We start from the raw sequence: 24,094 nt of genomic DNA, 5'->3' as shown, positions 1-24,094 counted from the left end.
TTTACTCATGTACATGTACTGAACCCCTTTCTGTTTCTTTATAATGGGTTAACTCTATTTGCATTTCTTTACTGTAAAAGAAACAAAAGCAAGGACTCTTATATCATTAAGTAAATTGAAATTTTTTGCTTTACTATCAATGACATATTTTACAATATTATCATTTAGGACAGAGACTATTGACAGTCCCTCTCGCAGCAACCCGATCCACGTCCACACTGAAGTTTCACCTAGCCTTTCTGAAAAGCCTTCCTTTCACACTTTACCACTGAAAACACACATCACGTCAACCAAGTTTGTCGACACTATTATAACGGCACAGATGACTTTGCATTCATGCCAGGGTCCTGCGGAAAAAGTGATTGACAGGTGGTTATTTGTGTGTAACTTATCTTTATTTATTTATGATTTGGTTATGGGTAAAACAAAGACCATCCGGGTCAGGTAGTTGAAACAGTAGGCTACAAATGATTAATTCTTTATGAATTAATTAATTATTCATAAATAATTAATTCACCACCGCCTACAATGACAATGTCATCGTCCATCGCAATGTTTCACATTAGACATTGTACGATGCCAAATTGGTCGACATCGCCCAACCGTATTTACAATAAAATGTTTTGACCAATGCGCATGTGCAGAGCTCTGGATAAACTTGAACTGCAACACCAATAAAAGGCAAACGTAAATTAACGTAAACGTAACCTTGTGTGCATAAATTCTAACAACGGTCATGGGTGGTTATGGCAAAATGCCCAATGGCTCTTAAAAAAAATGCATTTGCCAAAAAAAAATCAGAAATGGCACATTCCTGAAAAAAAGGTTCCCTACCCCTGCTCTAAGAGAACAGAAACATTGCCAAACCTTTGACAACCTTTTGTACAGTAAGTGTAATTACTGTCATTTTTAAAATGAACATTAACATACATTTCAACTATTGGTCCGTCTATTATGTATTTAAATTATGTATGATTATTACATGACTCTCTTGAATACTACGTGCTGATTGGTAACATTCTGACGTGTGCTATTTCCTTCTAACAAGAGCTGAATAACACAGTTTCATCTCAATTCAATATCTCTTGTTCTCATCCTTTAATTATTTATTTGGTGAAAATGTGTGTAATTATAACTGTGTTGTAACCTCTCAATATTAATCTAGTCTGACTCTGAACTATAAATCAATGATCAATCAGTATTTTGTACTGCATCTAAATATTTATTCTTATGCAAAGCAGCAAAAATCAGGATATTGGAAATACAGCATGTATATTTATCGCAAAATACACCACTCATGGTTATACAACATTGATCTGCTTCATGTCTGTACCTAATCACCCTTGCAATAACAACTGACCGGATATACTATACGTTCCTCCTTTCATACTCTCCTTACTATTTAGATTACAAACCATAAATGATTAAAAACACAGCGTCATTTCATCTTTTTCCACTGGTCAGACAATGCATTTTTAAGTGACTTTTGGTGAATAAAGAAACAGTAGTAACCAGGCAAATCAGATTTAGTTGTGAAAGAACCAAGGACTTGCTTGTTGCTAGGGAACACCGGGACATGTGCTGATTTCTGCCATCTACCTATGTGCAATCTGCTCATAGTTACGAACATATTGCTGTATGAAATTCCAGATACTGGTTGAAGACAAGACTTGGAACAAATCAAGTTTTCATGGTGGTGGTTTTCTAAAGAATTGACTTTGAATTGCTTAAGACTGGGGAATATGCGTCACTGAGAAAGATGAAAGCTCAAAATAAATGAAGATTTGAAACTATTGTTCCCCTTCGGTTGGGGAACTTCAGTGCCATGAATGGGAGGATTCGGATCAGAAGCCGCTTATCTGGAGAGTATTGAACGGGCCAATGAATGAAATTAATTGGCAGCGTAAGCTTGCGCAGGTGTGCGACATCTGCAATTATCTCAGCATATAAGCACACCTGAAGCCAGCAGACGCCATCCTTTTCGCTTCAGATCCTTTCTGAGTGAGTCGATGAGGGTTCCTCTTGCTGATCAGCACTTCAGAGCGAACGAGTGTGTCTCCCGGTCCAGAGTGGGTCTTCGCGGTGGCAGACGGTCGAGCTGGGTTTCTCCCTTGCCTGCGGTTCTTTGGGTCCGGTCCTCCAGAGCGGTGCGTATAGTTGCAACTTTCCTAAAAGAGCAACACAGTCGTGCAGCACGTCCTTTTCAGGATGGCGCTCCGACTGTGCGTTTCTGGATGCGGGGGTTTCCTGTCTCCGGATGATGGACACGATCACTGCATTGCATGTTTGGGGGTCCAGCATGTTAATGCGGTGCTCGCGGGCGGTTCATGTCGTCATTGCGATGCCATGACCGTTGCACAGCTAAGATCGCGGCTAACTTTCGCAAGAGAGCGAGCCACCCCAGTTGCCTCCTGTTCTAAAAAAGCAGCGGGCGCTCGGGCAGATCTGAGGGTTTCAGCGGGAGCTAATCCGCCGCCCACGGGCTCGCGGACCTCTCGCTCCTTACGGCGCTCCATCCAAGCTTCGGGTGGTGAGAGTGATCCGTCTAACCAGATGGTAGCTCTCACACTCGCTGACACCGGAGATCAGATGTCCTCCGCGGCATCGGAGGGTGGGCTTTCACTGTCCGACGAAGATCCGGACCCGCTCGCCCCCTCCGGGCAGGTGAGCGCTGTCAAATCGGATCCTGAAGCGGACATGTTAGCCGTGCTTTCCCGGGCTGCTTCGGCCGTGGGGTTGGAGATGGTTTATCCCCCAGCTCCGCGGCCGGACCGACTAGATGGGTGCTACGTAGAGGACCAGGAGGCGAAGCCTTCGAAGCCTCTCGTCCCCTTCTTCCCGGAAGTGCACAGTAGGCTCACGCAGTCCTGGAGGGCACCTTTCTCTGCGAGTGCCTCCGCCCTCACCGCCCTTGACGGCGGAGCTGCCAGGGGGTATGAGGCGATCCCGTCAGTGGAGCGCGCTATCGCGGTCAATCTTTGTCCGCGCGGCGCCTCTACGTGGCGGGGTTTGCCCCGCCTCCCGTCCAAAGCCTGTAGGTTGTCTGCCTCCCTCGGAGCCAGAGCTTATAAGGCTGCGGGCCAGGCTGCTTCTGCTTTGCACGCGATGGCCACCTACCAGCGCTACCAAGCGCAGGCGCTGGCCGAGCTGCACGAGGGCGGGTCCAACCCAAGCTTATTACATGAGCTGCGCACCGCGACCGACTATGCTCTTCGGACTACTAAGTCCGCCGCGTGTGCGCTGGGGAGGACGATGTCCACACTTGTGGTTCAGGAACGCCACCTCTGGCTAAACCTGGCCGATATGCGCGACGTTGACAAAGTTCGCTTTCTTGACTCGCCCATATCCCAGGCTGGCCTGTTCGGCGACACCGTCGGTGAATTCACCCAGGAATTCAAGGCGGTGAAAGAGCAGTCGGATGCGATGGGCAATGTCATCTATCGGCGTGGCCGTAAGCCCGCTCCGCCCGCCGAGCCATCCACCTCCGCTGTTCCTCGCCGAGGGCGCCCGCCAACGAGTGCTGCCCCGCCCCCGCCTGCGCCTCCGGCCAAGCGGGCGCGGCGTTCACCTCGAAAGCAGGCAGCCCCTCCTGCCCAGGGCGCCGTTAAGTCCGGTAAACGGACCGCGAAGCGTCCCTGAGACAGGCCATCCGGAGAAGAGGAAACTTGCTCTTTCCCCGCTGGAGGGCGGGGCCCGATAACAACGGTACTTTTCAGTGCCACCAAAACATCAGTAAAAGAGCACTTTTTCCCTTCCCCGGATGTGACTGCACGAGTTCTGCCAGTCCGGGACGCGCTGCCTTCCGGCTCGCAGACTCTACGTGCTTCGCCAGTGGCTCACGAGCGCTGGGGGGACGGTCTCCCTTCCCTCAGCCCTCCAGCCCCCTCTCCGGAGTCAGGGTGCGGAGCCAGAGCGAATCGCTCTCCTCCAGCTTTTCCGCGGGACCCTCGTGCTTCCCGGATCAGCACACCCACTCCGCGCTGCCCCACCGCTGGTACGTCAGCGATTGTAGCGATGACTCCATTAGCGAGGGCTCTGCCTGCCTGGTTAGCGCGGGCCAGCCCCTCGCGGTGGCTCATACGCACAATCAGACTCGGTTACGCGATTCAGTTCGCGAAACGGCCCCCCAAGTTTACGGGCGTGTATTTCTCCAGGGTCAACCCCCTGTCCGCCCCTGTCTTGCGAGAGGAGATTGCTGCCCTCCTGGCGAAGGGTGCAATCGAGCCGGTTCCTCCAGCCGAGATGGAGAGTGGGTTTTACAGCCCATACTTCATCGTACCCAAAAAGAGCGGTGGGTCATGGCCAATCCTAGATCTGCGCATTTTGAACCGCTGTCTGCACAAGCTGCCGTTCAGAATGCTCACGCAGAGGCGCATTCTCCAATGCGTTCGTCCTCGGGATTGGTTTGCAGCCATAGACCTGAAGGACGCGTATTTCCATGTCTCCATTCTTCCACGCCACCGCCAATTTCTGCGGTTTGCGTTCGAGGGTCGAGCGTGGCAGTACAAGGTCCTCCCCTTCGGGCTCTCTCTGTCTCCGCGGGTCTTCACCAAACTCGCGGAGGGTGCCCTAGCGCCCCTTCGGCTCGCGGGCATTCGCATACTCAGTTATCTCGACGACTGGCTGATTTTAGCCCACTCGCGGGAGCAATTGATTATGCACAGGGACGAGGTGCTTCGGCATCTCCGCCTACTGGGGCTTCAGGTCAACCGAGAAAAGAGCAAACTCGCCCCCGTGCAGAGGATTTCTTTTCTCGGGATGGAGCTGGACTCGATTACCATGGTAGCGCACCTCTCCGAGGAACGCGCTCGCCTGTTGCTGAACTGTCTGAGGGAGCTCGACAGCAAACTAGTGGTCCCACTGAAGTTCTTTCAGAGGCTCCTGGGGCATATGGCATCCGCAGCCGCCGTCACGCCGCTCGGGTTGCTCCATATGAGACCACTTCAGCACTGGCTTCACGATCGGGTCCCCAGACGCGCATGGCACGCGGGCACACACCGGGTCTCGGTTACTGCGCTGTGTCGCCGCGCCCTCAGCCCTTGGAACGACCCCTCGTTCCTACAGGCCGGTGTGCCTCTAGGACAGGCGTCCAGCCATGTTGTTGTTTCAACAGACGCTTCCAACACGGGTTGGGGGGCCGTGTGTCGCGGGCATGCGGCTGCGGGCCTCTGGAAGGGTGCCCAGCTGCATTGGCATATCAATCGCCTAGAGCTGTTGGCAGTGTTCCTCACTCTCCACCGCTTTTTACCGGTGCTGGAGCGGCAACACGTGCTGGTCAGGACGGACAGTACGGCGGCGGCGGCGTATGTCAACCGCATGGGGGGTATGCGCTCTCGCCGCATGTCTCAGCTCGCCCGCCGTCTGCTCCTCTGGAGTCACCCGCGGCTGAAATCGCTGCGCGCCATTCACGTCCCAGGCACGCTCAATCGTGCAGCCGATGCGCTCTCACGACAGCTGTTACGCCCTGGAGAATGGAGACTCCACCCCGAGTCTGTTCAGCTGATATGGGCGCGATTCGGGGAGGCCCAGATCGATCTGTTTGCTTCCCCCGAGAACGCTCACTGCCAGTTGTTTTTTTCCCTGACCGAGGGCTCTCTCGGCACGGATGCACTGGCCCACAGCTGGCCTCGGGGCATGCGCAAGTATGCGTTTCCCCCAGTGAGCCTGCTCGCGCAGTTTCTGTGCAAGGTCAGGGAGGACGAGGAACAGGTTCTGCTAGTTGCGCCCCTTTGGCCCAACCGGACCTGGATATCAGAGCTCTCACTCCTCGCGACGGCCCTCCCCTGGCGGATCCCTTTGAGAGAGGACCTACTCTCTCAGGGACAGGGCACCATCTGGCACCCTCGCCCCGATCTTTGGAACCTCCACGTGTGGTCCCTAGACGCGAGGAAGACTTAGGTAACCTACCGACTGCGGTGGTTAATACCATCACTCAGGCTAGAGCCCCCTCCACGAGGCGCGCCTACGCCCTGAAGTGGAGTCTATTCACTGAATGGTGCGTCTCTCGCAGAGAAGACCCCCGAAATTGCCAGATTAGTGTTGTGCTCTCTTTCCTTCAAGAGAAGTTGGACAGCAGGCTGTCGCCCTCCACTCTCAAGGTTTACGTGGCCGCCATCTCCGCTTATCATAGCGCGGTAGCTGGCGGCACCGTGGGAAAGCATAACCTGGTCATCCAGTTCCTTAGGGGTGCTAGGCGAATTAATCCATCTCGCCCCCCTCTCATGCCCTCTTGGGATCTCGCCCTCGTTCTCACGAGTCTGCGATCCGATCCCTTTGAGCCACTCGAATCAGTATCTCTAAGATTTCTGTCCCTGAAGACAGCTCTGCTGGTTGCGTTGGCCTCCATCAAGAGGGTCGGGGACCTGGAGGCATTTTCGGTCAGTGACTCGTGCCTGGAATTCGGGCCGGATTACTCTCACGTTATCCTGAGACCCCGCCCCGGTTATGTGCCCAAGGTTCCTACCACCCCCTTTAGAGATCAGGTAGTGAACCTGCAAGCGCTGCCCCCGGAGGAGGCAGACCCAGCCCTTTCTTTACTTTGTCCAGTTCGCGCTCTGCGCATTTATGTGGACCGTACTCAGAATTTTAGATCATCTGAGCAGCTCTTTGTCTGTTATGGCGGTCGGCAGCAGGGAAGTGCCGTATCGAAACAAAGATTATCCCACTGGATTGTGGATGCCATTTCACTCGCTTATTCGAGTCGAGGTCAGCCGTGTCCCCCGGGAGTACGTGCACACTCCACTCGGAGCGTTGCATCCTCTTGGGCGCGTGCACGCGGCGCCTCTCTAACAGACATCTGTAGAGCTGCGGGCTGGGCGACACCCAACACATTTGCAAGGTTTTACAATCTGCGAGTGGAGCCGGTTTCCTCAAGGGTATTAGGTAACCCTTTGGTGATTGAGGAGACAACTCGGTAGGGTGTTGAAACACGCTTGCTGCGCCATTCTCCCTAACACGGAGGTACGTGCGCCTTTTTTTATCTGTCAGTAAAGTTCCCCGTCAGGTGAGCCCTGCAGATTCCTCCGTGGCCCCCAGCACTGACTCAGCGGAGGAGTCACTTGCTGGCCCACTACGTTGTAGGTCTGCCCGCTGGTCAGCCCGCGTTTTGGGTATAGGTGCCTGCTATGCGTGATCCCCACTAGGCGATCCCATATGCTTATTCCGCCACGGTTAAGTCCCCCCCCTGGGCGGACCCGTGTCTTCCCTCTCCGCTAACCACTCTTTGCTATGCGTACTCCCCCTTTTTAGGGCTAGTCCATAGGTAAATTCTGCCATCTATCCCCCCCTTGGGTAACGGATGGCCTCCGCAGCGTCCTCCCTATCGGGATTGCACGCTTCCCAACGTACTGTCGTATTTCCTAGAATTATCTAGATGCTCACGACTTCCCAAAAAATATATCTAAATCCGTAAAACTTCTGTTGAAGTAGGATAAATTAGGGCCAGGGACACGTTGGAGGACCGTGCCCCCCATGATGTGGGTGCGTCACGCTTGCTTGACTATCTCCTCATCGGGGGTGTTGGTAAGGTGCAGTCATTATGGCGCTTTCCATATTCTCCCATTCATGGCACTGAAGTTCCCCAACCGAAGGGGAACGTTCGAGGTTACAGAAGTAACCCTTCGTTCCCCGAGGAGGGGAACGGAAGTGCCATATTCCGTCGCCATAATGACTGTCCCTTAGCTGTTTGAAAGTCTCTTCAGCTTAAAAGGATGGCGTCTGCTGGCTTCAGGTGTGCTTATATGCTGAGATAATTGCAGATGTCGCACACCTGCGCAAGCTTACGCTGCCAATTAATTTCATTCATTGGCCCGTTCAATACTCTCCAGATAAGCGGCTTCTGATCCGAATCCTCCCATTCATGGCACTTCCGTTCCCCTCCTCGGGGAACGAAGGGTTACTTCTGTAACCTCGAACGTTATTGCTTATGTCTCTTTTCATTTGATAGCATGCATATGAAAAGATGAATTGTTTAAATAACTAATTATCAGCCTTTAGGCACAGCTGTCAATCCAAATGACAAGCTTTTAAAATGAACATCAGCCAACTTTATTCATCTATAAAAGCGAGAAAAGAATATGGGATGGAAACGGATGAATAAATCAAAAGCTTCTATGTGCATTTGATTTCAAAGCCTCCAGAATGGCGGATGAGATAATGTAACTAGAACTAATCTGGGTGAGTCACGCATGAAGTGCCTGTGATGATTTTAAAGTAATCAATGGTGATGTTTACATATAGAAAGTCAGATACAGTTTAGTAAGTTACGGTTGCTAGGCTGGAGTCCAGTCCCAGGACACCTGGAGACATCAGTCTGCTTGAGCTGAAATTTCCATGCAGATCAGGTGGGTGTCAGGTTCAGTCTTGTTTTCTGTCAGGCTCTTAAAAGAGTAAGAGTGCTGACAAATAGTGCTTTTCAGGTCAGTCTGTGGCACTGAGTGGCTGAAGTGCCTGCTGTTTAGACTTTGAACATAATTTATTTTTATTTACCATTTTATTTACTACTTTAGTGCTGTCGCCTCACAGCAAAAAGGTCGCTGGTTCGAACCTCGGCTCAGTTGGCGTTTCTGTGTGGAGTTTGCATGTTCTCCCTGCCTTCGCGTGGGTTTTCTCCGGGTGCTCCGGTTTCCCCCACAGTCCAAAGACATGAGGTACAGGTGAATTGAGTAGGTTAAATTGTCCATAGTGTATGAGTGTATGAGTGTGTGTGTGAATGTGTGTGTGGATGTTTCCCAGAGATGGGTTGTGGCTGGAAGGGCATCCGCTGCGTAAAAACTTGCTGGATAAGTTGGCGGTTCATTTCGCTGTGGCGACCCCGGATTAATAAAGGGACTAAGCCGACAAGAAAATGAATGAATGAATGAACATACACATGAACATTACAGCAGGGAAAATAAGTATTAAATACAGATTTTTTTTCCTGGGAATAATATTTCTAATATAATAATAAGAAGCTGTTGAGTTGAATTGAATTGAACCAGATTTTGGAAAACCCAAACAATATAAAAATAAAACTAAACAAATAATATCTGAAAAATGACCATGAAAAATAAGTTAATGACAGTGAAATGACAAGAAGGAAGTACTGAACTACTGAAATGTATTTAATACTTCATATAAAAGGCTTTTTGGTGATGGCACCTTAAAGACACCTCTCATATGGAGAATGTCACATGAATTGTTCAGGTGTGATTTTTTTCACAGACTTCAACAGAGTGTAAAAATCTTGATGGTTCTGTGGGTTTCGTCTATCAAATCTGATCTTTAATTTGTACTTTCTGTTGGATTTATGTCAGATGATTGGCTGGGCTATTCTACAGCTTGATTTTCTGCATTTGAGAGTTGAAATGTCCACCTTGGTTTCATCTTCATCATCCAGATAATGTAGATGTTGGACTGCAGCAGCTGAAATTAATTTACAATGAGGAAGAGAGATTTCAGCTGCTGTCTGGACTTTGACAGCCTTTCTACACCTCCCTTTCTTCATGTGTTCAATACATTTTCCCTGCATCATTTCATTTTTTTATGTATAACCTAATTTGTAAAGTAATTAGATTTGTTTTCTATGCATATATGGATTTCTTTGGTTGTTACCAACCTCCGGGGAAAATTTTAAGTCAAAAGCACCTTTGGAAATACTGTATGTTTTCTGAGAAAACTGAATAATTCTCTAGTCATTGTTTTCAGTTTGATTTGGTTTACGTTGTAAACATAATCCCTATTATAACACTTAATAAAAACATACAATACATCAGCATAAAATACTGTACATAGTCTCATAATCTACTATTTACAGTATTTAAAAAAAAATATTCTCAAGGCCATGTTATCAAAAACTTAAGGAATAACGAATAAGACAGATTGATCTTAGTAATAGACACACATTATTTTAATAAATTTAATGTGAGATTCTGATACAGCAAGAGGCGAAATGTTGTTAATTCTAAATTATACATGTAGCACTCACAAAATTCACAACTCTTAAGTCAAATTTCAGTATTAAAGTTTTATTTGTGTCTTTTGTTGTTGTTATACATTAGCCTATATGTTGTCATGTGAGAATACTCAGACTCTAAATTAATGAACAAAGTTAAACCATGAACAAACTCCTTCGAGTGGTAGAAATTGAACTTGTGCTGAGTGAACAGCTGAGATGCGGACATACAAGAGAGAAAGACATATACACATATTCCAGTCAGATACCAAAATACTTCAGAAACTCGCTTCCCTGTTAAATGAAAAAACAAAACAGTGAACCAAACAATACGCATGCCTCCATAATCGTTATATGATAAAACATAACAAAACTGCCTAAGACATTTAATTAGAAGATGAAATAAAGCACTATTTGCAATATTCCACTAATAGGGGGAGCAGAACCAGGCAAAAAAGCTGACAAACAAAAAACAAAAGATAAAAATATGATCAAATATGATAAATATCATATCAAATATGATAAAATGCAAAAATAAAAAGAAGAAAAAATATTCATGACATTATGCTAACTATTATATTTATTACCTGTAGTTTTCATATAAAGACATTATCAAATAATTCAAAAACAAGTATTATTCAGAATTAGAAGTTAAATTAAAACAATATTTCACTATAGATAGTGCCATTCATTCATTTCACCATTTCACCCAAGTTAAAGACTGCCTTTTTGATTCTTTTTTTTTTTATGATGCTGTGCAGCAGACTGGCTTTTCCCTTTCATCTTTACGAATATTCCATTTCATTACATCACATGGCACAACAGCTCCATTTCAGCATCATGCCTGATTGGCCAAGGCAGCTTTAAATCCTCCTGTGAATATACACTCCACACAGCAACAAGTCTCTTTCTTTTGTGTTCAATGCACTGTGTTGATTAATCAGCAATGACACAAAGAATAACAGCCAAACAAGAGACATAATGTCCAATAAACCTCACCAGTTTTCCTCTAAGTCATTATTCTAATCTTGAAAACTGTAAACACAATTTTTAAAGTATACTTATGTAACTTTTCTTTTTCAAGACTTGTGTATTGTCGGCACAGATATCATCCAAGTCATCCAAGTCAGAGATAAAAAAAAAAAAAACATTTAACTACAAAAACCACACGCATATATATATATATATATATATATATATATATATATATATATATATATATATATATATATATATATATATATATATATATATATATATATATATATGTATATAGTTGAAGTCGGAATTATAAGCCCCCTGTTTTTTTTCCCCACAATTTCTGTTTAACGGAGAGAAGATTTTTTCAACACGTTTTTAAACATACTAGTTTTAATGTCTCATCTCTAATAACTGATTTATTTTATCTTTGCTATAATGACAGTAGATAATATTTGACTAGATATTTTTCAAGACATTTCAATGCAGCTTAAAGTGAAATTTAAAGGTTTAACTAGGTTAATTAGGTTAACTAGGCATATATATATATATATATATATATATATATATATATATATATATATATATATATATATATATATATATGATAGCAGGATACAGCATCTCAAATCTACTTCCTTCCGGCCAAAAGCCCATTTTTCACTTATTTCATAATGGCTCAAAAGAGCCATTAGGCTTGTGCAAAGATCAATAAACATTTGTGGCCACCATCCCTTATGTTGGCTCAGAATACATCATAAGTACATATATTCACCTGCACATCCGGAAGCCAACTTCAAAATATAAAGTGCGAAAATTAAACCTTGCTGGATTGAGTTATGCTGTGTGAAATGTGAGGATATTCATCATTACTCAAGCAGAATGAGCTGAATAACACTGCTTTAAGTCGCCTTTGTATAGGAATAAAAGTGATATGATTTTTATTTTAATCTAAATAATTGAATTTTATATGGTTCATCTGCCACAAATCAAGGGGGGAAATGCAGAGATAACAGGGATATCAGCAGGCTTTTGATAAATAAAACAAATGAAAGAAATTGTGGGCAGTATTGATTTTTTGCCTTGTCGCTTGTGTACTTTTCTGTGGAAGAATAATAAAAGCACGAACAGCTTTCAACCTTTGCTCATGATGTCTATAGTATATGAGAAGCTCATATAAAATTAATTGATCTGTACAAATGTTTACTTTAATCCAAGTATCTTTCAGCTTACAAAAACATAATGGATGAATGTTTTCCATTTGTTTCTCATTTGTTGCTAGCTGCAGGACACATATAAAGGATGCGGTTATTGCCAGCGCTGAAATGTTGTAAACAACGGCATGAGATTCTAGAAGCATATGCCATTGTAATTCACAGCGTTTATCCTTACTTAGCACATAAAACTCATTTTCTGCACAACTGTGACTGTTTCTCACTTGCTAGAATGCCTGAACACTGTCTGCTCAACAGGTTACAACAACAGGAATCCAAATGCAATTATCAGCGGCTGATGGCTTTATGTGCATTTAAGCAATCTGCACATTTTCTTTTTACGTTTAAATTTCCACTGTTTCAAGCATTGGGGAGCAGATTAAATGTCAAACTCATTGCTTTAGAACACATTTTGGGGCTGTGTTTAATTTTACTATCATATTTAAACAGCTTAACCTCTTTCCTGATGTACATCAAGGATTTGTATCAAGGGATTTCTATGTAGAACTGTCTAAAATATTTATTCATTAGAAAATAAACCTTCAAAGTTTTCCTTAAATGAAGCCTGTAGTGCGATGGATATGTTCTGGGAAAAGTGTGATGCCAAAGCTAGAAGCAGGACTTGAAGGAAGTGGCTTTGATCTTGACTTTTGATCTTGGGATTGTATGTAGGACGATCTGATGTGTCTGAGACAGCGATGAGTATTTGCATTCGACTATATTAGCAACCTTCGGTGTTTGAAAAAGATTTGTTAATATTTAGTAAGTGGATATTTATGCTGTATATAAATATATATATATTTTTACAGTAACAGTGGTACAGTAGATGTTTACACCAATAACAACAAGTGTAGCATCCTTATGCACAACCTCAGCAAATGGTCCAGAGAATGTTTAGACACAAGTGTTTTCTCTCACATAATGACATGCGTTTACACATTAAAATTCACATGATTTGATTCTGTTTGTTTACAACTTTTTAAATTTGTTGCTGCATTCAAAATAAGCAGCATAAACAGCCAAGAATAATTAAGGTATACAGTGCAACTAAAAAGAATTGTGTTATGTTTCATCCTTATGCAGCAGCCATACTAGAGGTTGCAACATAGGCTCATGCTGAAAAAGTAATCCCGTGGACATTTCTGGAGACCTCGAATAACGTAGCCGGACGTACGTATTACTGTATTTAATTTTTTTGAGCGAACGCTACGTACCGGCTGAGCGCTTACCTCTTTGTGGAGGGCTTTACCGCTGCAACCAGTTTATCCAGTTAGCTTATCCTGTACGTCGGCGGACTTGAGGCGCAGGGTTCGAATCCAGTGAAGAGCGTTTCCAGAAATCAGGTAAGACAAAAACAGAATCCGAAAAATAAAATGAACAAATGAATAACAGGGTGAGCATGTGGTAAAATCTGAAAACATGGTAAAAATCAGATGAGGCCGTTTTTTTAGGGAAGTAAGGACGTGGGCGGGTCAATCTGTAAAATGGGTTGGGTTTAGGGAAGGAGGAGGGTGGGTAGGTTGATTGGCCGATTGCCTAGTTAATTATTCAGTCAGTCAGACAGACGGTCAGTCAGACAGACGGTCACTCGACAGCGGCCTCAGGTGGGTTTACGCGAAAACAGCACAGACGCGAACAGCACTCACGAGAGACATTCGAGATATGAAAAAGCGGCACACATACACAGCGGCCTCTCGTGTATTCGCGAAAACAAAAACATAAAAATACAAAAATACGTACCTCTCGGGACATATTTCGTGGTCTCCGGAAACGTTCACAGACCTAGGTTTTTAGAATGAGCCTGGGTTGAGAGTTTGAGCATGCAAAATTCTGTTGTTAGACATTACAAAAAAGTGAGCCATTGGTCTATATTTTACATTTCTGTACACTGAGGTCATGTTTTGATCTTCAATTGGTCTCATGCAATCACGTGATGTGATTTTGCTGATCAGAGTTCAGCTTGAACTAGAACTAAGCTAGAACTTTTCAATGCACGAACTGTGAAACTTGTCACGTGAGTTTGCGTTTCCGGCATTTTTTGCATGTGTGACCAAGGCTTCATTCTGAAATGGATTTAATTAATAATTTCTCTCTAAATTCTACAAACAAAACCTTATAATGACGAATGCGAAAGAAGCTTGTTTTAATTATCTGCTAATTCATTAAAAACAAATCACATATACAGAAGCGTTTACAGCCTATGTTTGAACATTAAAAATTGAGGTCAGGTGCACCTGTTTGGACTGATCATACTTGAGATGTTTCTACAACTTTACTGGAGTACACCTGTGGCAAATCCAGATGAAGTACATGACAAGGTACACAACTGTCTAAATAATGTAACTTTTAACAGTTAATATCAGAGCTCAAACCAAGCCATGAAGTTAAAGACAATGTCTGTAGACCTAAAAGACAGGATTGTATCAAGGAACAGATTTGGGGAAGGGCACAGAAACGTTCTGTGGCACTGATGGTTTCAATGATCACAGTGGTCTCCAATATACATGGTCAAACTAAGCAACTGATGAAGAAGAATGACCTTAGTGAGAGAGTTGACCAAATTTCTCTGTAGATAGAAGAGAATCTTGCAGAAGAACAACCATCTCTTCAACTATGTACAGAAACATCCTTAATGAAAAACAGAAATCTGTGGACCTCAGACTGGGGCAATAGTTCATCTTTCAACAGGACAACAACCCTAAACACACAGCCAAGATAACAAAAGATTGTCTACAGGACAGCTCTATGAATGTCCTAAGTGGCCCAGCCAGAGCCCAGACTTGAACCCGAATGAACATCTCTGGAGAAATCTAAATAGATAGAGCTTGAGAGGTACTGGCATTCAACTGCCTAAAAAGCGCTGTGCTAAGCTTGTAGCATCATGAGGTGCTAGGGGTGAGAGGGGGGGCTCTGAGCTGAGGTAGGTCTCGAGAACTTCCCCTGTTTTGATAAAAGCCGATGACAGAAAATGATGAAGAGATATGCTTTTGACTGTAGTGCTAAATTTTGATTGATCAAGTAACTTATTGTGCATGTTATTTGGACTGTGGGAGGAAACTGGAGAACCCGGAGGAAACCCATGCGAGCACAAGAAGAACATGCTAACTTTGCACAGAAACATCTGTCGGCCTGTTTAAGGACTAGAACAGTTGACGTTCTTGCTGTGAGGCAACAGTGTTAATCACTGGGCCACATTGCCGCCCTACGAAGGGAAAGGTGGAGGAGTAGGGGTGGAAGGGGGGTTTTTCAAATTGAAGATGACTGTAGTGATGACTGGCTCTTTATAATAGTTTAGGAAACGTCTTTTTGGTGAATCTTACAATATTTATATGATCCTCTCGAAATTAGTTTATAAATAAACTTCACTTAAAACATCTAATCAAATGTACTACTCAGCATTTCTCACGTAAACTCAAGGCACAGTAATTATATGCTGTCGCAATTGCATTTTTATGAGTGCATTATCAATATGACAAACATATGTGAATGACCTGCAGTAATGTAAAAGTAATAAAAGAAGTATTGTTCTTAATATCGTTGGCATAACAAGTAAACTAATATAGTATCACTTTTTAATGGACTAAGAAGTAACGAGTAACGCATCATGAAAATATGACTGTTTTGATTCATTGCAACAATTTTCATTCCATAAGCAAATCTTCAGTCAGGATTTATAAAGCTATAAAAAGAAAAATCAGGTCTGTTGCCCTCTATGTCCCTCATGTTATTTCAACTCCTGCATGACTTTTTTTTTGTTAAACGCTAAATGATCCACTGACTTTCAATGAACATGCAAAAAATATCTGAATTATTCCCTTTTGACCATATGCTCACTTTAAGGTTCCTGGATTTAAATATGTGGGTAAATCTCATCAATGATCCATTTGTGTGTGTGAAAAAAATAAATAAATAAAATAAAAAACTAAAGAACATTGAATTATTGCCTAATTTCAAAATGGCTGTCACGTCATGTAACAGAGGAGTAAACCACTCAAAGACTTGGGAGGTGAACTAATCATTTCTGTTTCAAGTACAGAAATGCATGAGAGGAAACATGTTAATGTAGTTTTAAATCAACTTATGTCATTTCTCACCATTTTTTATTTCTCTCAAGGCTCATTTTATTACCACATGATGGAGGTCGATAAGCTAATCTGCATTGGCTCATTTATCACACATGTAGATTGCAGTACTGGGCAATAGCTGTCTATGATTCCTACTTTAGGCAGCTGCCTCTAAAACTGTGATTGGTTGCTCATAAATGTTTGGAAAACGCTGAGTCTTCAGAAGGCAAAGAAAATCATGCAGCCTTTTGCAGAGGACAATGCTTTGACAATTAAATACAAACTTATTGATCCCAGTATGTCTTGAAGCCTTTCAAATCTGATGAGCAAATAGTATTGTTTAAGAAATGGATATTAAAGATTCATTCAACCTCTTAGACTCAGCATTTCTGACTTAATTTGCGATTGATCTGAACTAAACTGCTGCCTATTTAAGACAAATAAGCCCCCACATCCTCATTGAAATCCAGTCACCTCTGTTTAATTAGTGTATTGATTGCATCCTTGCCTGACACATGTTACTGTGATTGTAGGTTCACAGGATCAGGTCAGATGTGTTTGTCATGCATGTGTCTGGTTTAAAGAGGCAAGCCACAGAAAGAAATCTGAATAATTTCAGTTGACAACTGTGAAATGTACTTGTTGGGGAAACACCATAGGCTTCGTACAAACACAGTGTAAAAAAAAAGGCTAAAATCCGGAGGAAACCCACGCGAAGGCAGGGAGAGCATGCAAACTACACAGAGAAATGCCAACTGAGCCGAGGTTCAAACCAGCGACCTTCTTGCTGTGAGGCGACAGCACTTCTGCGCCAATGCCTCGCCACACCATTTCCATAAGGGGAAAAATTAACTCACATTCCCAATATTTACTGCATGACATCATATTTAATTTAAATAATTGTTACTTGGATCATATAATAAATTGAAATAATAAATAATTTTAAGTGGATAAGTTATTTATGATTATGTACATTTGGGTTTGTTACATGTTTATTACATAGAGATTGTTATTGCAAAGTTTATTTGTGTCGCTTCTATACATACATAATATGTTTTTCAGTTTGGGAACTTTAATCCTTCATGACTTTTATTTTAGCACTTAAGTTATCATGGTGTAGTGGTATTAATTGTGCAAAACATATTTTAGTTGCAGTGTTTGTTGTTGGGTTTACAATGTGTTTGTGTGTATTGGGTTTTCACCCCACTCTTGTACATGTAGGCCTCCAGGTAATCAATGGTTTTACATCTATTTTGTTTTTACAAAAGCATCCAGGCAACCACAACTTTTCTAAAACAATGCATCTTTTTACATCGCAGATAACTTCATCTAATTTGCTTACAGTATCTATCTATCTCGATCTGTCTGCCCCTCTGTCTGTATAGGCCATCTCTAGTCTTTTTTTTTTTTTTTTTTTTTTTTAAGTAGGCTATTCCAATTCATTTTTGTGCCCATCTCTGATTATGAGCCATTCACTTTGTGCTGCATTTCAGTATCGATTATTCATGCAAAGCACCCGCCCAGTTGTTCATTGAACTGTCGTTCTTTTTCTTCAAAAAATAAGTGCATCTCTATTTAGCGGCACTTCTGATTAGCAAAATATGCGGTGTTACACCGCATCAGATGAAGTGTGAAATCAATGTGAACGAAACAATGCAATGTTTTTCTCCAATACGCTGACAGGAACATCGGAAACGCGTACACACACTCAGTGGAGAAGAGACACATTTCTGAGCTGTAAATCGTTAATATTATTTTATAAATGAAAAGCAAGCATAAGCATAAATAAACTACAACAGTAAAACATTATTTTATTCTATTATTAACAGGCCGTCTTTAGTGATTGAATGACTGCAAAAAAGGGAGTTTCTGCAATGCCGACTTCTATTACCAGAAAACAATCAGCACCTCTTTCAACAGGTCCCTTTTAAAAAGCAACAACTATCATATTGCATAAAGAAAAACTATCACCTAAAATGTCTATTTAAAGGAAGCAAAACAACTCTAATATCTTATGCATCGTAATACATTCCCCTACATGTCTTCTCTTACCTTATAATAACATACATGACGAGGACGTTTCCCACCAGTCCCATCACACACACTATAGAGTATAAGGCAGTGATGATGATGGCCACAATCACTGGAGTTGAGCTTTTGTCCAGCTCTGGCGTCCTGTCACATACGGAGCTGTTCATGTTCACGAGACCGGAGCTGTTGCTGAAGTTTCGGCAGAATATGCTGCTATTCGACACCATTGGGTTGGAAAGCGCGTACAGAAGGTCCGAAATGTTGCCGGTGTTTTCCATCATGGCAAGTGCCGTTCGGGTGATATTCGCCCAAGTTCTGCACGCGCGCGCTGTTTATCAATCACGCTCACAGATATCGATACCTGTCCGCTTCAAAACACTCAACGAGTCCCAACCGATCAACCGAGGCAGTCTAATGTTGCTCCCGCCGCTGCTGCCACAAGTATAGTAGTCTCTTTTGTTTACGAGACTCTATGATAAATCTATCCCCGCAGTTCTTGCATTACCCTCGTGAAATTGTATCGAGCGTCGCATTTTATTCAACAAAATGACGTCACGTATATATGCACATGACTAGAGGCTTTTCGGCAGTCCGGTGGTTCCAGCTCGTCACTTTCTCATCGTCGAAGAGATGTATGAATTTACAATCGCTCATCCTCATCTCTCCAGCTGAATTTATGGCTTGATTTTATATTTACCGAATGCAAAAAGGGAAGTCTGACTTCACTAATTAGGCTTTAACTCCACGAAAGGAGGTCAAAACTAAAGATTGGTGGTCCTGAAAGTATGTTCTCAGTGTAGTATTTTAACTGGGGTTTAAATGTTCAGAAACATCGAAAGTATATAGACAAAACTTAATGGAAGCGCATGTTTTGACTAGGAGATACACAGAAAAATGGTTTGTCAGAGGTAACCATGGCAACAGCTGAACGCTTGGACTTTTTCTCCCATTTAGAATGAAATATTGAGCTGTGTTACTATTTATATTATAGAGATATTATTATCATTATTTAAATATCATTATGTATTTTTGATATTTTGAGCTCACAGAGCCTAAATAATGAAGTAATAATGAGCACACTTTGTAAAGCTGCTTAAATGATATTTATTGTTAAGAGCCATATACAAATAAGCATGCATTTAATAAATGTATTCTAAATGTACACTATCAAAGTATCATATTTTATTACAAATCAGGTTTTCTTGTTCAAGTTAAGCATAAAAGGCTGCTAAATAATTTGTTCATTATGCGAGTATCCATTTTAGGTTTGAATGTGGTGGGTTATTTCTCCTTAGAGCAGTATGGCTGATGTTTACTCTTGCTATTAGGATCCATTTAAATTGTTGCCTATATGACATTTAAGGTTCAGTATTGTAAAATAATAAAAAAATAAGACCTTATACAGTGCAGGAAAAGGGTCAACGCTTGCTTAAAGTTACATTTATTTATTCATTCATTTTCTTTTCGGCTTAGTCCCTTTATAAATCTGGGGTCGCCACAGTGGAATGAACCACCAATTTTTTCTCAACATATGTTTTTACGCAGCGCATGCCCTTCCAGCTGCAACCCATCTCTGGAAAACATCTATACACACTCATTCACACCCATAATACAGCCAATTTAGCGTACCCAATTCACCTGTACCACATGTCTTTGAACTGTGGGGGTAACCGGAGCACCTGGAGGAAACCCACATGAACGTAGGGACAACATGCAAACTCCACACAGAAGTGCCAACTGACCCAGCCGAGGCTCCAACCAGCGACCTTCTTGCTGTGAGGCGACAGCACTACCTTCTGCACCACTGCGTCGCCCTAAATTCACATTTAATATATTTTAATTATTTACATTATTTACATTATGCAACAACTAACAGTCATTCATTCATGTTCTTTTGGCTTAGTCTCTTTATTTACTTGGGTTCGCTACAGTGAAATGAACTGCCAACCTATTCAGCAGTCTTTAACACAGCGGATGCCGCTCCAGTTGTATACGAGTACTCGTAAACACTTTACTTAAGTAAACACTTACATTCACACACATACACTATTTATGTATCACATGTCTTTAGACTGTGGCGGAAACTGGAGGACCCGGAGGAAACCCATGCCAACATAGGGAGAATATGCAAACTCCACACAGAAATACCAACTGACTCAGCTCAAACTCGAATCAGTGAACTTCTTTTTTTATTATGCAAGAAAGAATATTACAAAGATACAATATGAACAAGGAGACAAAGGTTACATAAATAAAATTCCAGCAAATTAAGCAAGTTTAAATTATTTACACAAAGAAAGCATTTTATGCAATATAATTTTTGGAGTCTTTCAAAGAGTTCAAGTCAAAGTCCTTAAAAAAATACGATTTTTAAAATGAAATTGGAAAAGTCAACCCAAAATACGTTACAGTAAGTTCACTCCCAAAATAAATGGTTTAGTGTTTCATCATATTGAGTACAAAATGAGCATTCAGGGGAAATATAGTTATTAAATCTAGCTAGTTATTTAGCTAGGTATTAATTTGGTAGCAATTATGAATGATTTTGATTGAGACTTCAACAGCTTCGTTAGACAATTTTTTTTTTCCAAAGAAGCCACAACTGTTTCCAATCTATGTCATCAAATATATTATTCAAAAAACATATGCAAGCAGGTAAAGGAGTCCGAGAACTTTTATTAACCAAACGAATATCTTTGTTTGGCTTGGAACTGAGAAGAGTTTGGTCAACAAAAAGATTTGTGTTGTCAAAAATAAAAGACTCTAAAAAACCTTTAGTGCCAAAAGGTAAAGGTATAGCACAATCTGGGATTGCACCAAAAACTGGCAGATTCTTTGAGGGGAACAGGAAAAGAAATCAGTGACCTTCTTGCTGTAAGGCGACAGTGCTAACCACCATGCAACTAACATAAAAGATACAATTTCATCTCATTTAATGTCATAAAATGCCTCTCAATCATCATGTTGACAGACCTTTTTCAAAAGGGTGAGATGTTCATGAGTTCTTCATTTAAAAGATCTAGATCATCTCCATAGATAAGTGCTGTAACTTTTTGTTTATATTCTTATGTGAAAATAAATAATTTACATATTTAGGATTAGAGCATTAATGGTATTTGCATGAATTTAAACATGGTCTTAAAATCCTTTATCTTAGATTCTAAAAGGGTTCTGATTGGTCCTCTTGTGTGCATTTGAACTGCTGAATAGATTATTATTATATGGCTAGCTCCAGACAGAATCTGCAGAAATTTTTTGTTATTGCTATGCAGAATTTTGTTAAAAATCTGTGGATTTAAGCTTAATTTATTAAATGAAAAATAATGTTTTTAACTTTAATGTTTACTCAAATCCAGTTAGTTCCACTTATTTGGTAAACAAAGCAAGTCTTTTATATAATATATCTACTAAAATATTACTTTACAAGCTGTATTGTAAATAAATGATATGAACATTTGCATATTAGTCAATAATATTACTGAAATCAATTAAACAAACTGAATAAATATACATTTACACAAATACACACAATATAAATTTACACTTACACAAGTAAATCAATAGACTTGATTGGCTAAAAATCTGCAAATTTCTGCGCACACAGATTCCGTGTGAGCCTAGCTATGGCCAATAAATCTTTACAGCTAGATTTAAAGATTTTATTCATCACATTTAAAAGTAAAGTTTCATGATGACAAATGACTAATTTTCTGTTAGTCAAACTAGACTGTACTTGTATCAACACTTGTATTAAGTGGATTTTTCCAACTGAGTAATTATAATAATGTGGTTATTATTTGGTCATTACAATCAAATTATAATAACCATACCAGGTTCATGATGACAAATTGCTATGTTAGTCAAACTAAATTGCACTTGTAGCAACACTTGTATTAAGTGGATTTTTCCAACTGAGTAATTATACTAATTTGATAGTTATTTAGTTATTACAAATAATTTTAATGACACAAGTTATGAAATGCAGCATACATATGTGATCCATTTAAAGAAGGCCACGTCCGGCTTTGTCATTGCAATGATTGGCTTTTCATGTTCAGATGAGTGAAAAAGATAATAATATAGATAATAATGTATGCAATTAATTGCTTTTAAAGAAACGGCGTGGTGGCACAGTTGGTCGTGCTGTTGCCTTACAGCAAGAAGGTCGCTGGTTCAAGCAACTGCTGGGTCAGTTGGCATTTCTGTATGGAGTTTGCATGTTCTCCACATGTTGGCGTGGGTTTCCTTCAAGTGCTCCGGTTTCCCCCACTGTCCAAAGACATACGCTAGGTCAACTGAGTAAGCTAAATTGTCTGTAGTGTATGTGTGTGAATGAGAGTGTATGAGTGTTTTCTAATGATAAGTTGCAGCTGGAAGGGCATCCGCTGTAAAACACATGCTGGAGAGGTTGGTGGTTCATTCCACTGCAGCGACCCCTAATTAATAAAGGGACTAAGCCAGAAAGAAAATGAATGAATGAATGAATTTCTTTTAAAAAATCTACTTAGGAAATGCCTTTAATGAGACATAAAAAGTTTTAATGCAGTATATTGATATTTTAAGATCATTCCACCCATCTTTACTAAAAAAAAGAAAAAAAAAAAGAATGCAGGCCAGATGGATTTAGCACACAAAATTTTGTCCTCCACAAATAACTTATAACTGCAACGTAACTCAGCTTTGAACTGAATATTAATGAATAGTCTCTAATGATAATTTGCTAGAGGCCTCTAAATTGCTTGAATCCAAAATAAGGTGCAAATGACAATTACAAACTAATTTTCTTCAAACCAGGGCAGTGTTGAGGTTATGTAAAGGCCAGGATTGTACTGATGAGAGGTTCATCCAATCAAATCAGCCAAATTGGTTTTTTTGCAGGATAGAAGAAAAATCCTGCAAAGAAAAAGTAGGAAGTAATAAGATCCTAGTTTATTAATGCTGATGGCGTTATGGTTAATGGCTGGAGTGCCCATAAACCTCACTAGAGGGCACTCCATCCTGTGCCTCTGTCATTATCCCAGGCTTCATTTCCCAAAAACCTTTGTACTGATTATCATTCCACCTGTTTAGCATCCGGAGTGTTTCTCTGATTACTGTTGCATCTGTTTGTCATTATCTACACTGTTAGACCTTACCGGGCGTTTTTACAGTAGAAAACTGGCAACACTGTTGCCAGTTACTCACTGTAAAAGTTTGGTTACAGTAAGTAACTGGCAACAGTGTTGCCATTTAATTACTGTAACTGAACCATTACAGTGAGTGGCTGGCAACAGTGTTGCCAGTTATTTACTGTAACCGAACCATTACAGTGAGTAGCTGGCAACAGTGTTGCCAGTTAATTACTGTAATAGAGCAGTAGTGGTAACTAACTGGAAACTGTGTACAGTTAATTATTGTGCTGTAGTGTTACAACTCACAGCATTATACTGCATACACATTAATAGTATGTCATAGTCTTACTAAATTTAATTAGTATTCTTACCTGTTATTAAAAATAGAAGGCATAAAAATTTAGACAAATGTATTTTATTGTTTTGGCAGCAAACAAATATACAACAGAAAATGTATAACAAAATTAAGAAATCAGCAGATATAAATATTGTCTTACATATTAAAGGTCTGCACAGTAAGGCTGCGGTCACACTAACGTTTGAGCATGCAAAATTCTGTCATACGGCACTGCAAAAAGAAGTGGGATTAAACAAAATAATTAGAGATTAAAAAAGCAAGCGACTGGTCCATAGTTTAAATTTTTGTTCAGACAGGTCATGTTTTGATCTCTGATTCATCTCAAGCAATCACATGATGTGATTTCGCAGGTCAGAGATCTCCAAGTTTGAACTTTCCAATGCTGCGAACAGTGAAATTTTTCGCAT

At 41.4% G+C, this 24,094-nt stretch overlaps 1 protein-coding gene across 1 annotated transcript in view; it reads right to left on the bottom strand.

Annotated features, from left to right (window-relative positions):
* oprm1 (opioid receptor, mu 1) overlaps positions 1–18,613 on the bottom strand; it is a 39,446-nt gene extending 20,833 nt beyond the window's left edge. The window contains exon 1 of the mRNA NM_131707.2: positions 18,240–18,613. Coding sequence (NP_571782.2) covers positions 18,240–18,499 — 260 coding nt within the window. The 5' untranslated portion in view covers positions 18,500–18,613. The remainder of the gene's footprint in view (positions 1–18,239) is intronic.
* Positions 18,614–24,094: the final 5,481 nt, after the last annotated feature.

This window comes from Danio rerio, chromosome 13 (assembly GCF_049306965.1).
Source record: "Danio rerio strain Tuebingen ecotype United States chromosome 13, GRCz12tu, whole genome shotgun sequence".
NCBI lineage: Eukaryota > Metazoa > Chordata > Actinopteri > Cypriniformes > Danionidae > Danio > Danio rerio.
This window is presented reverse-complemented; position numbering and strand designations above follow the sequence as displayed.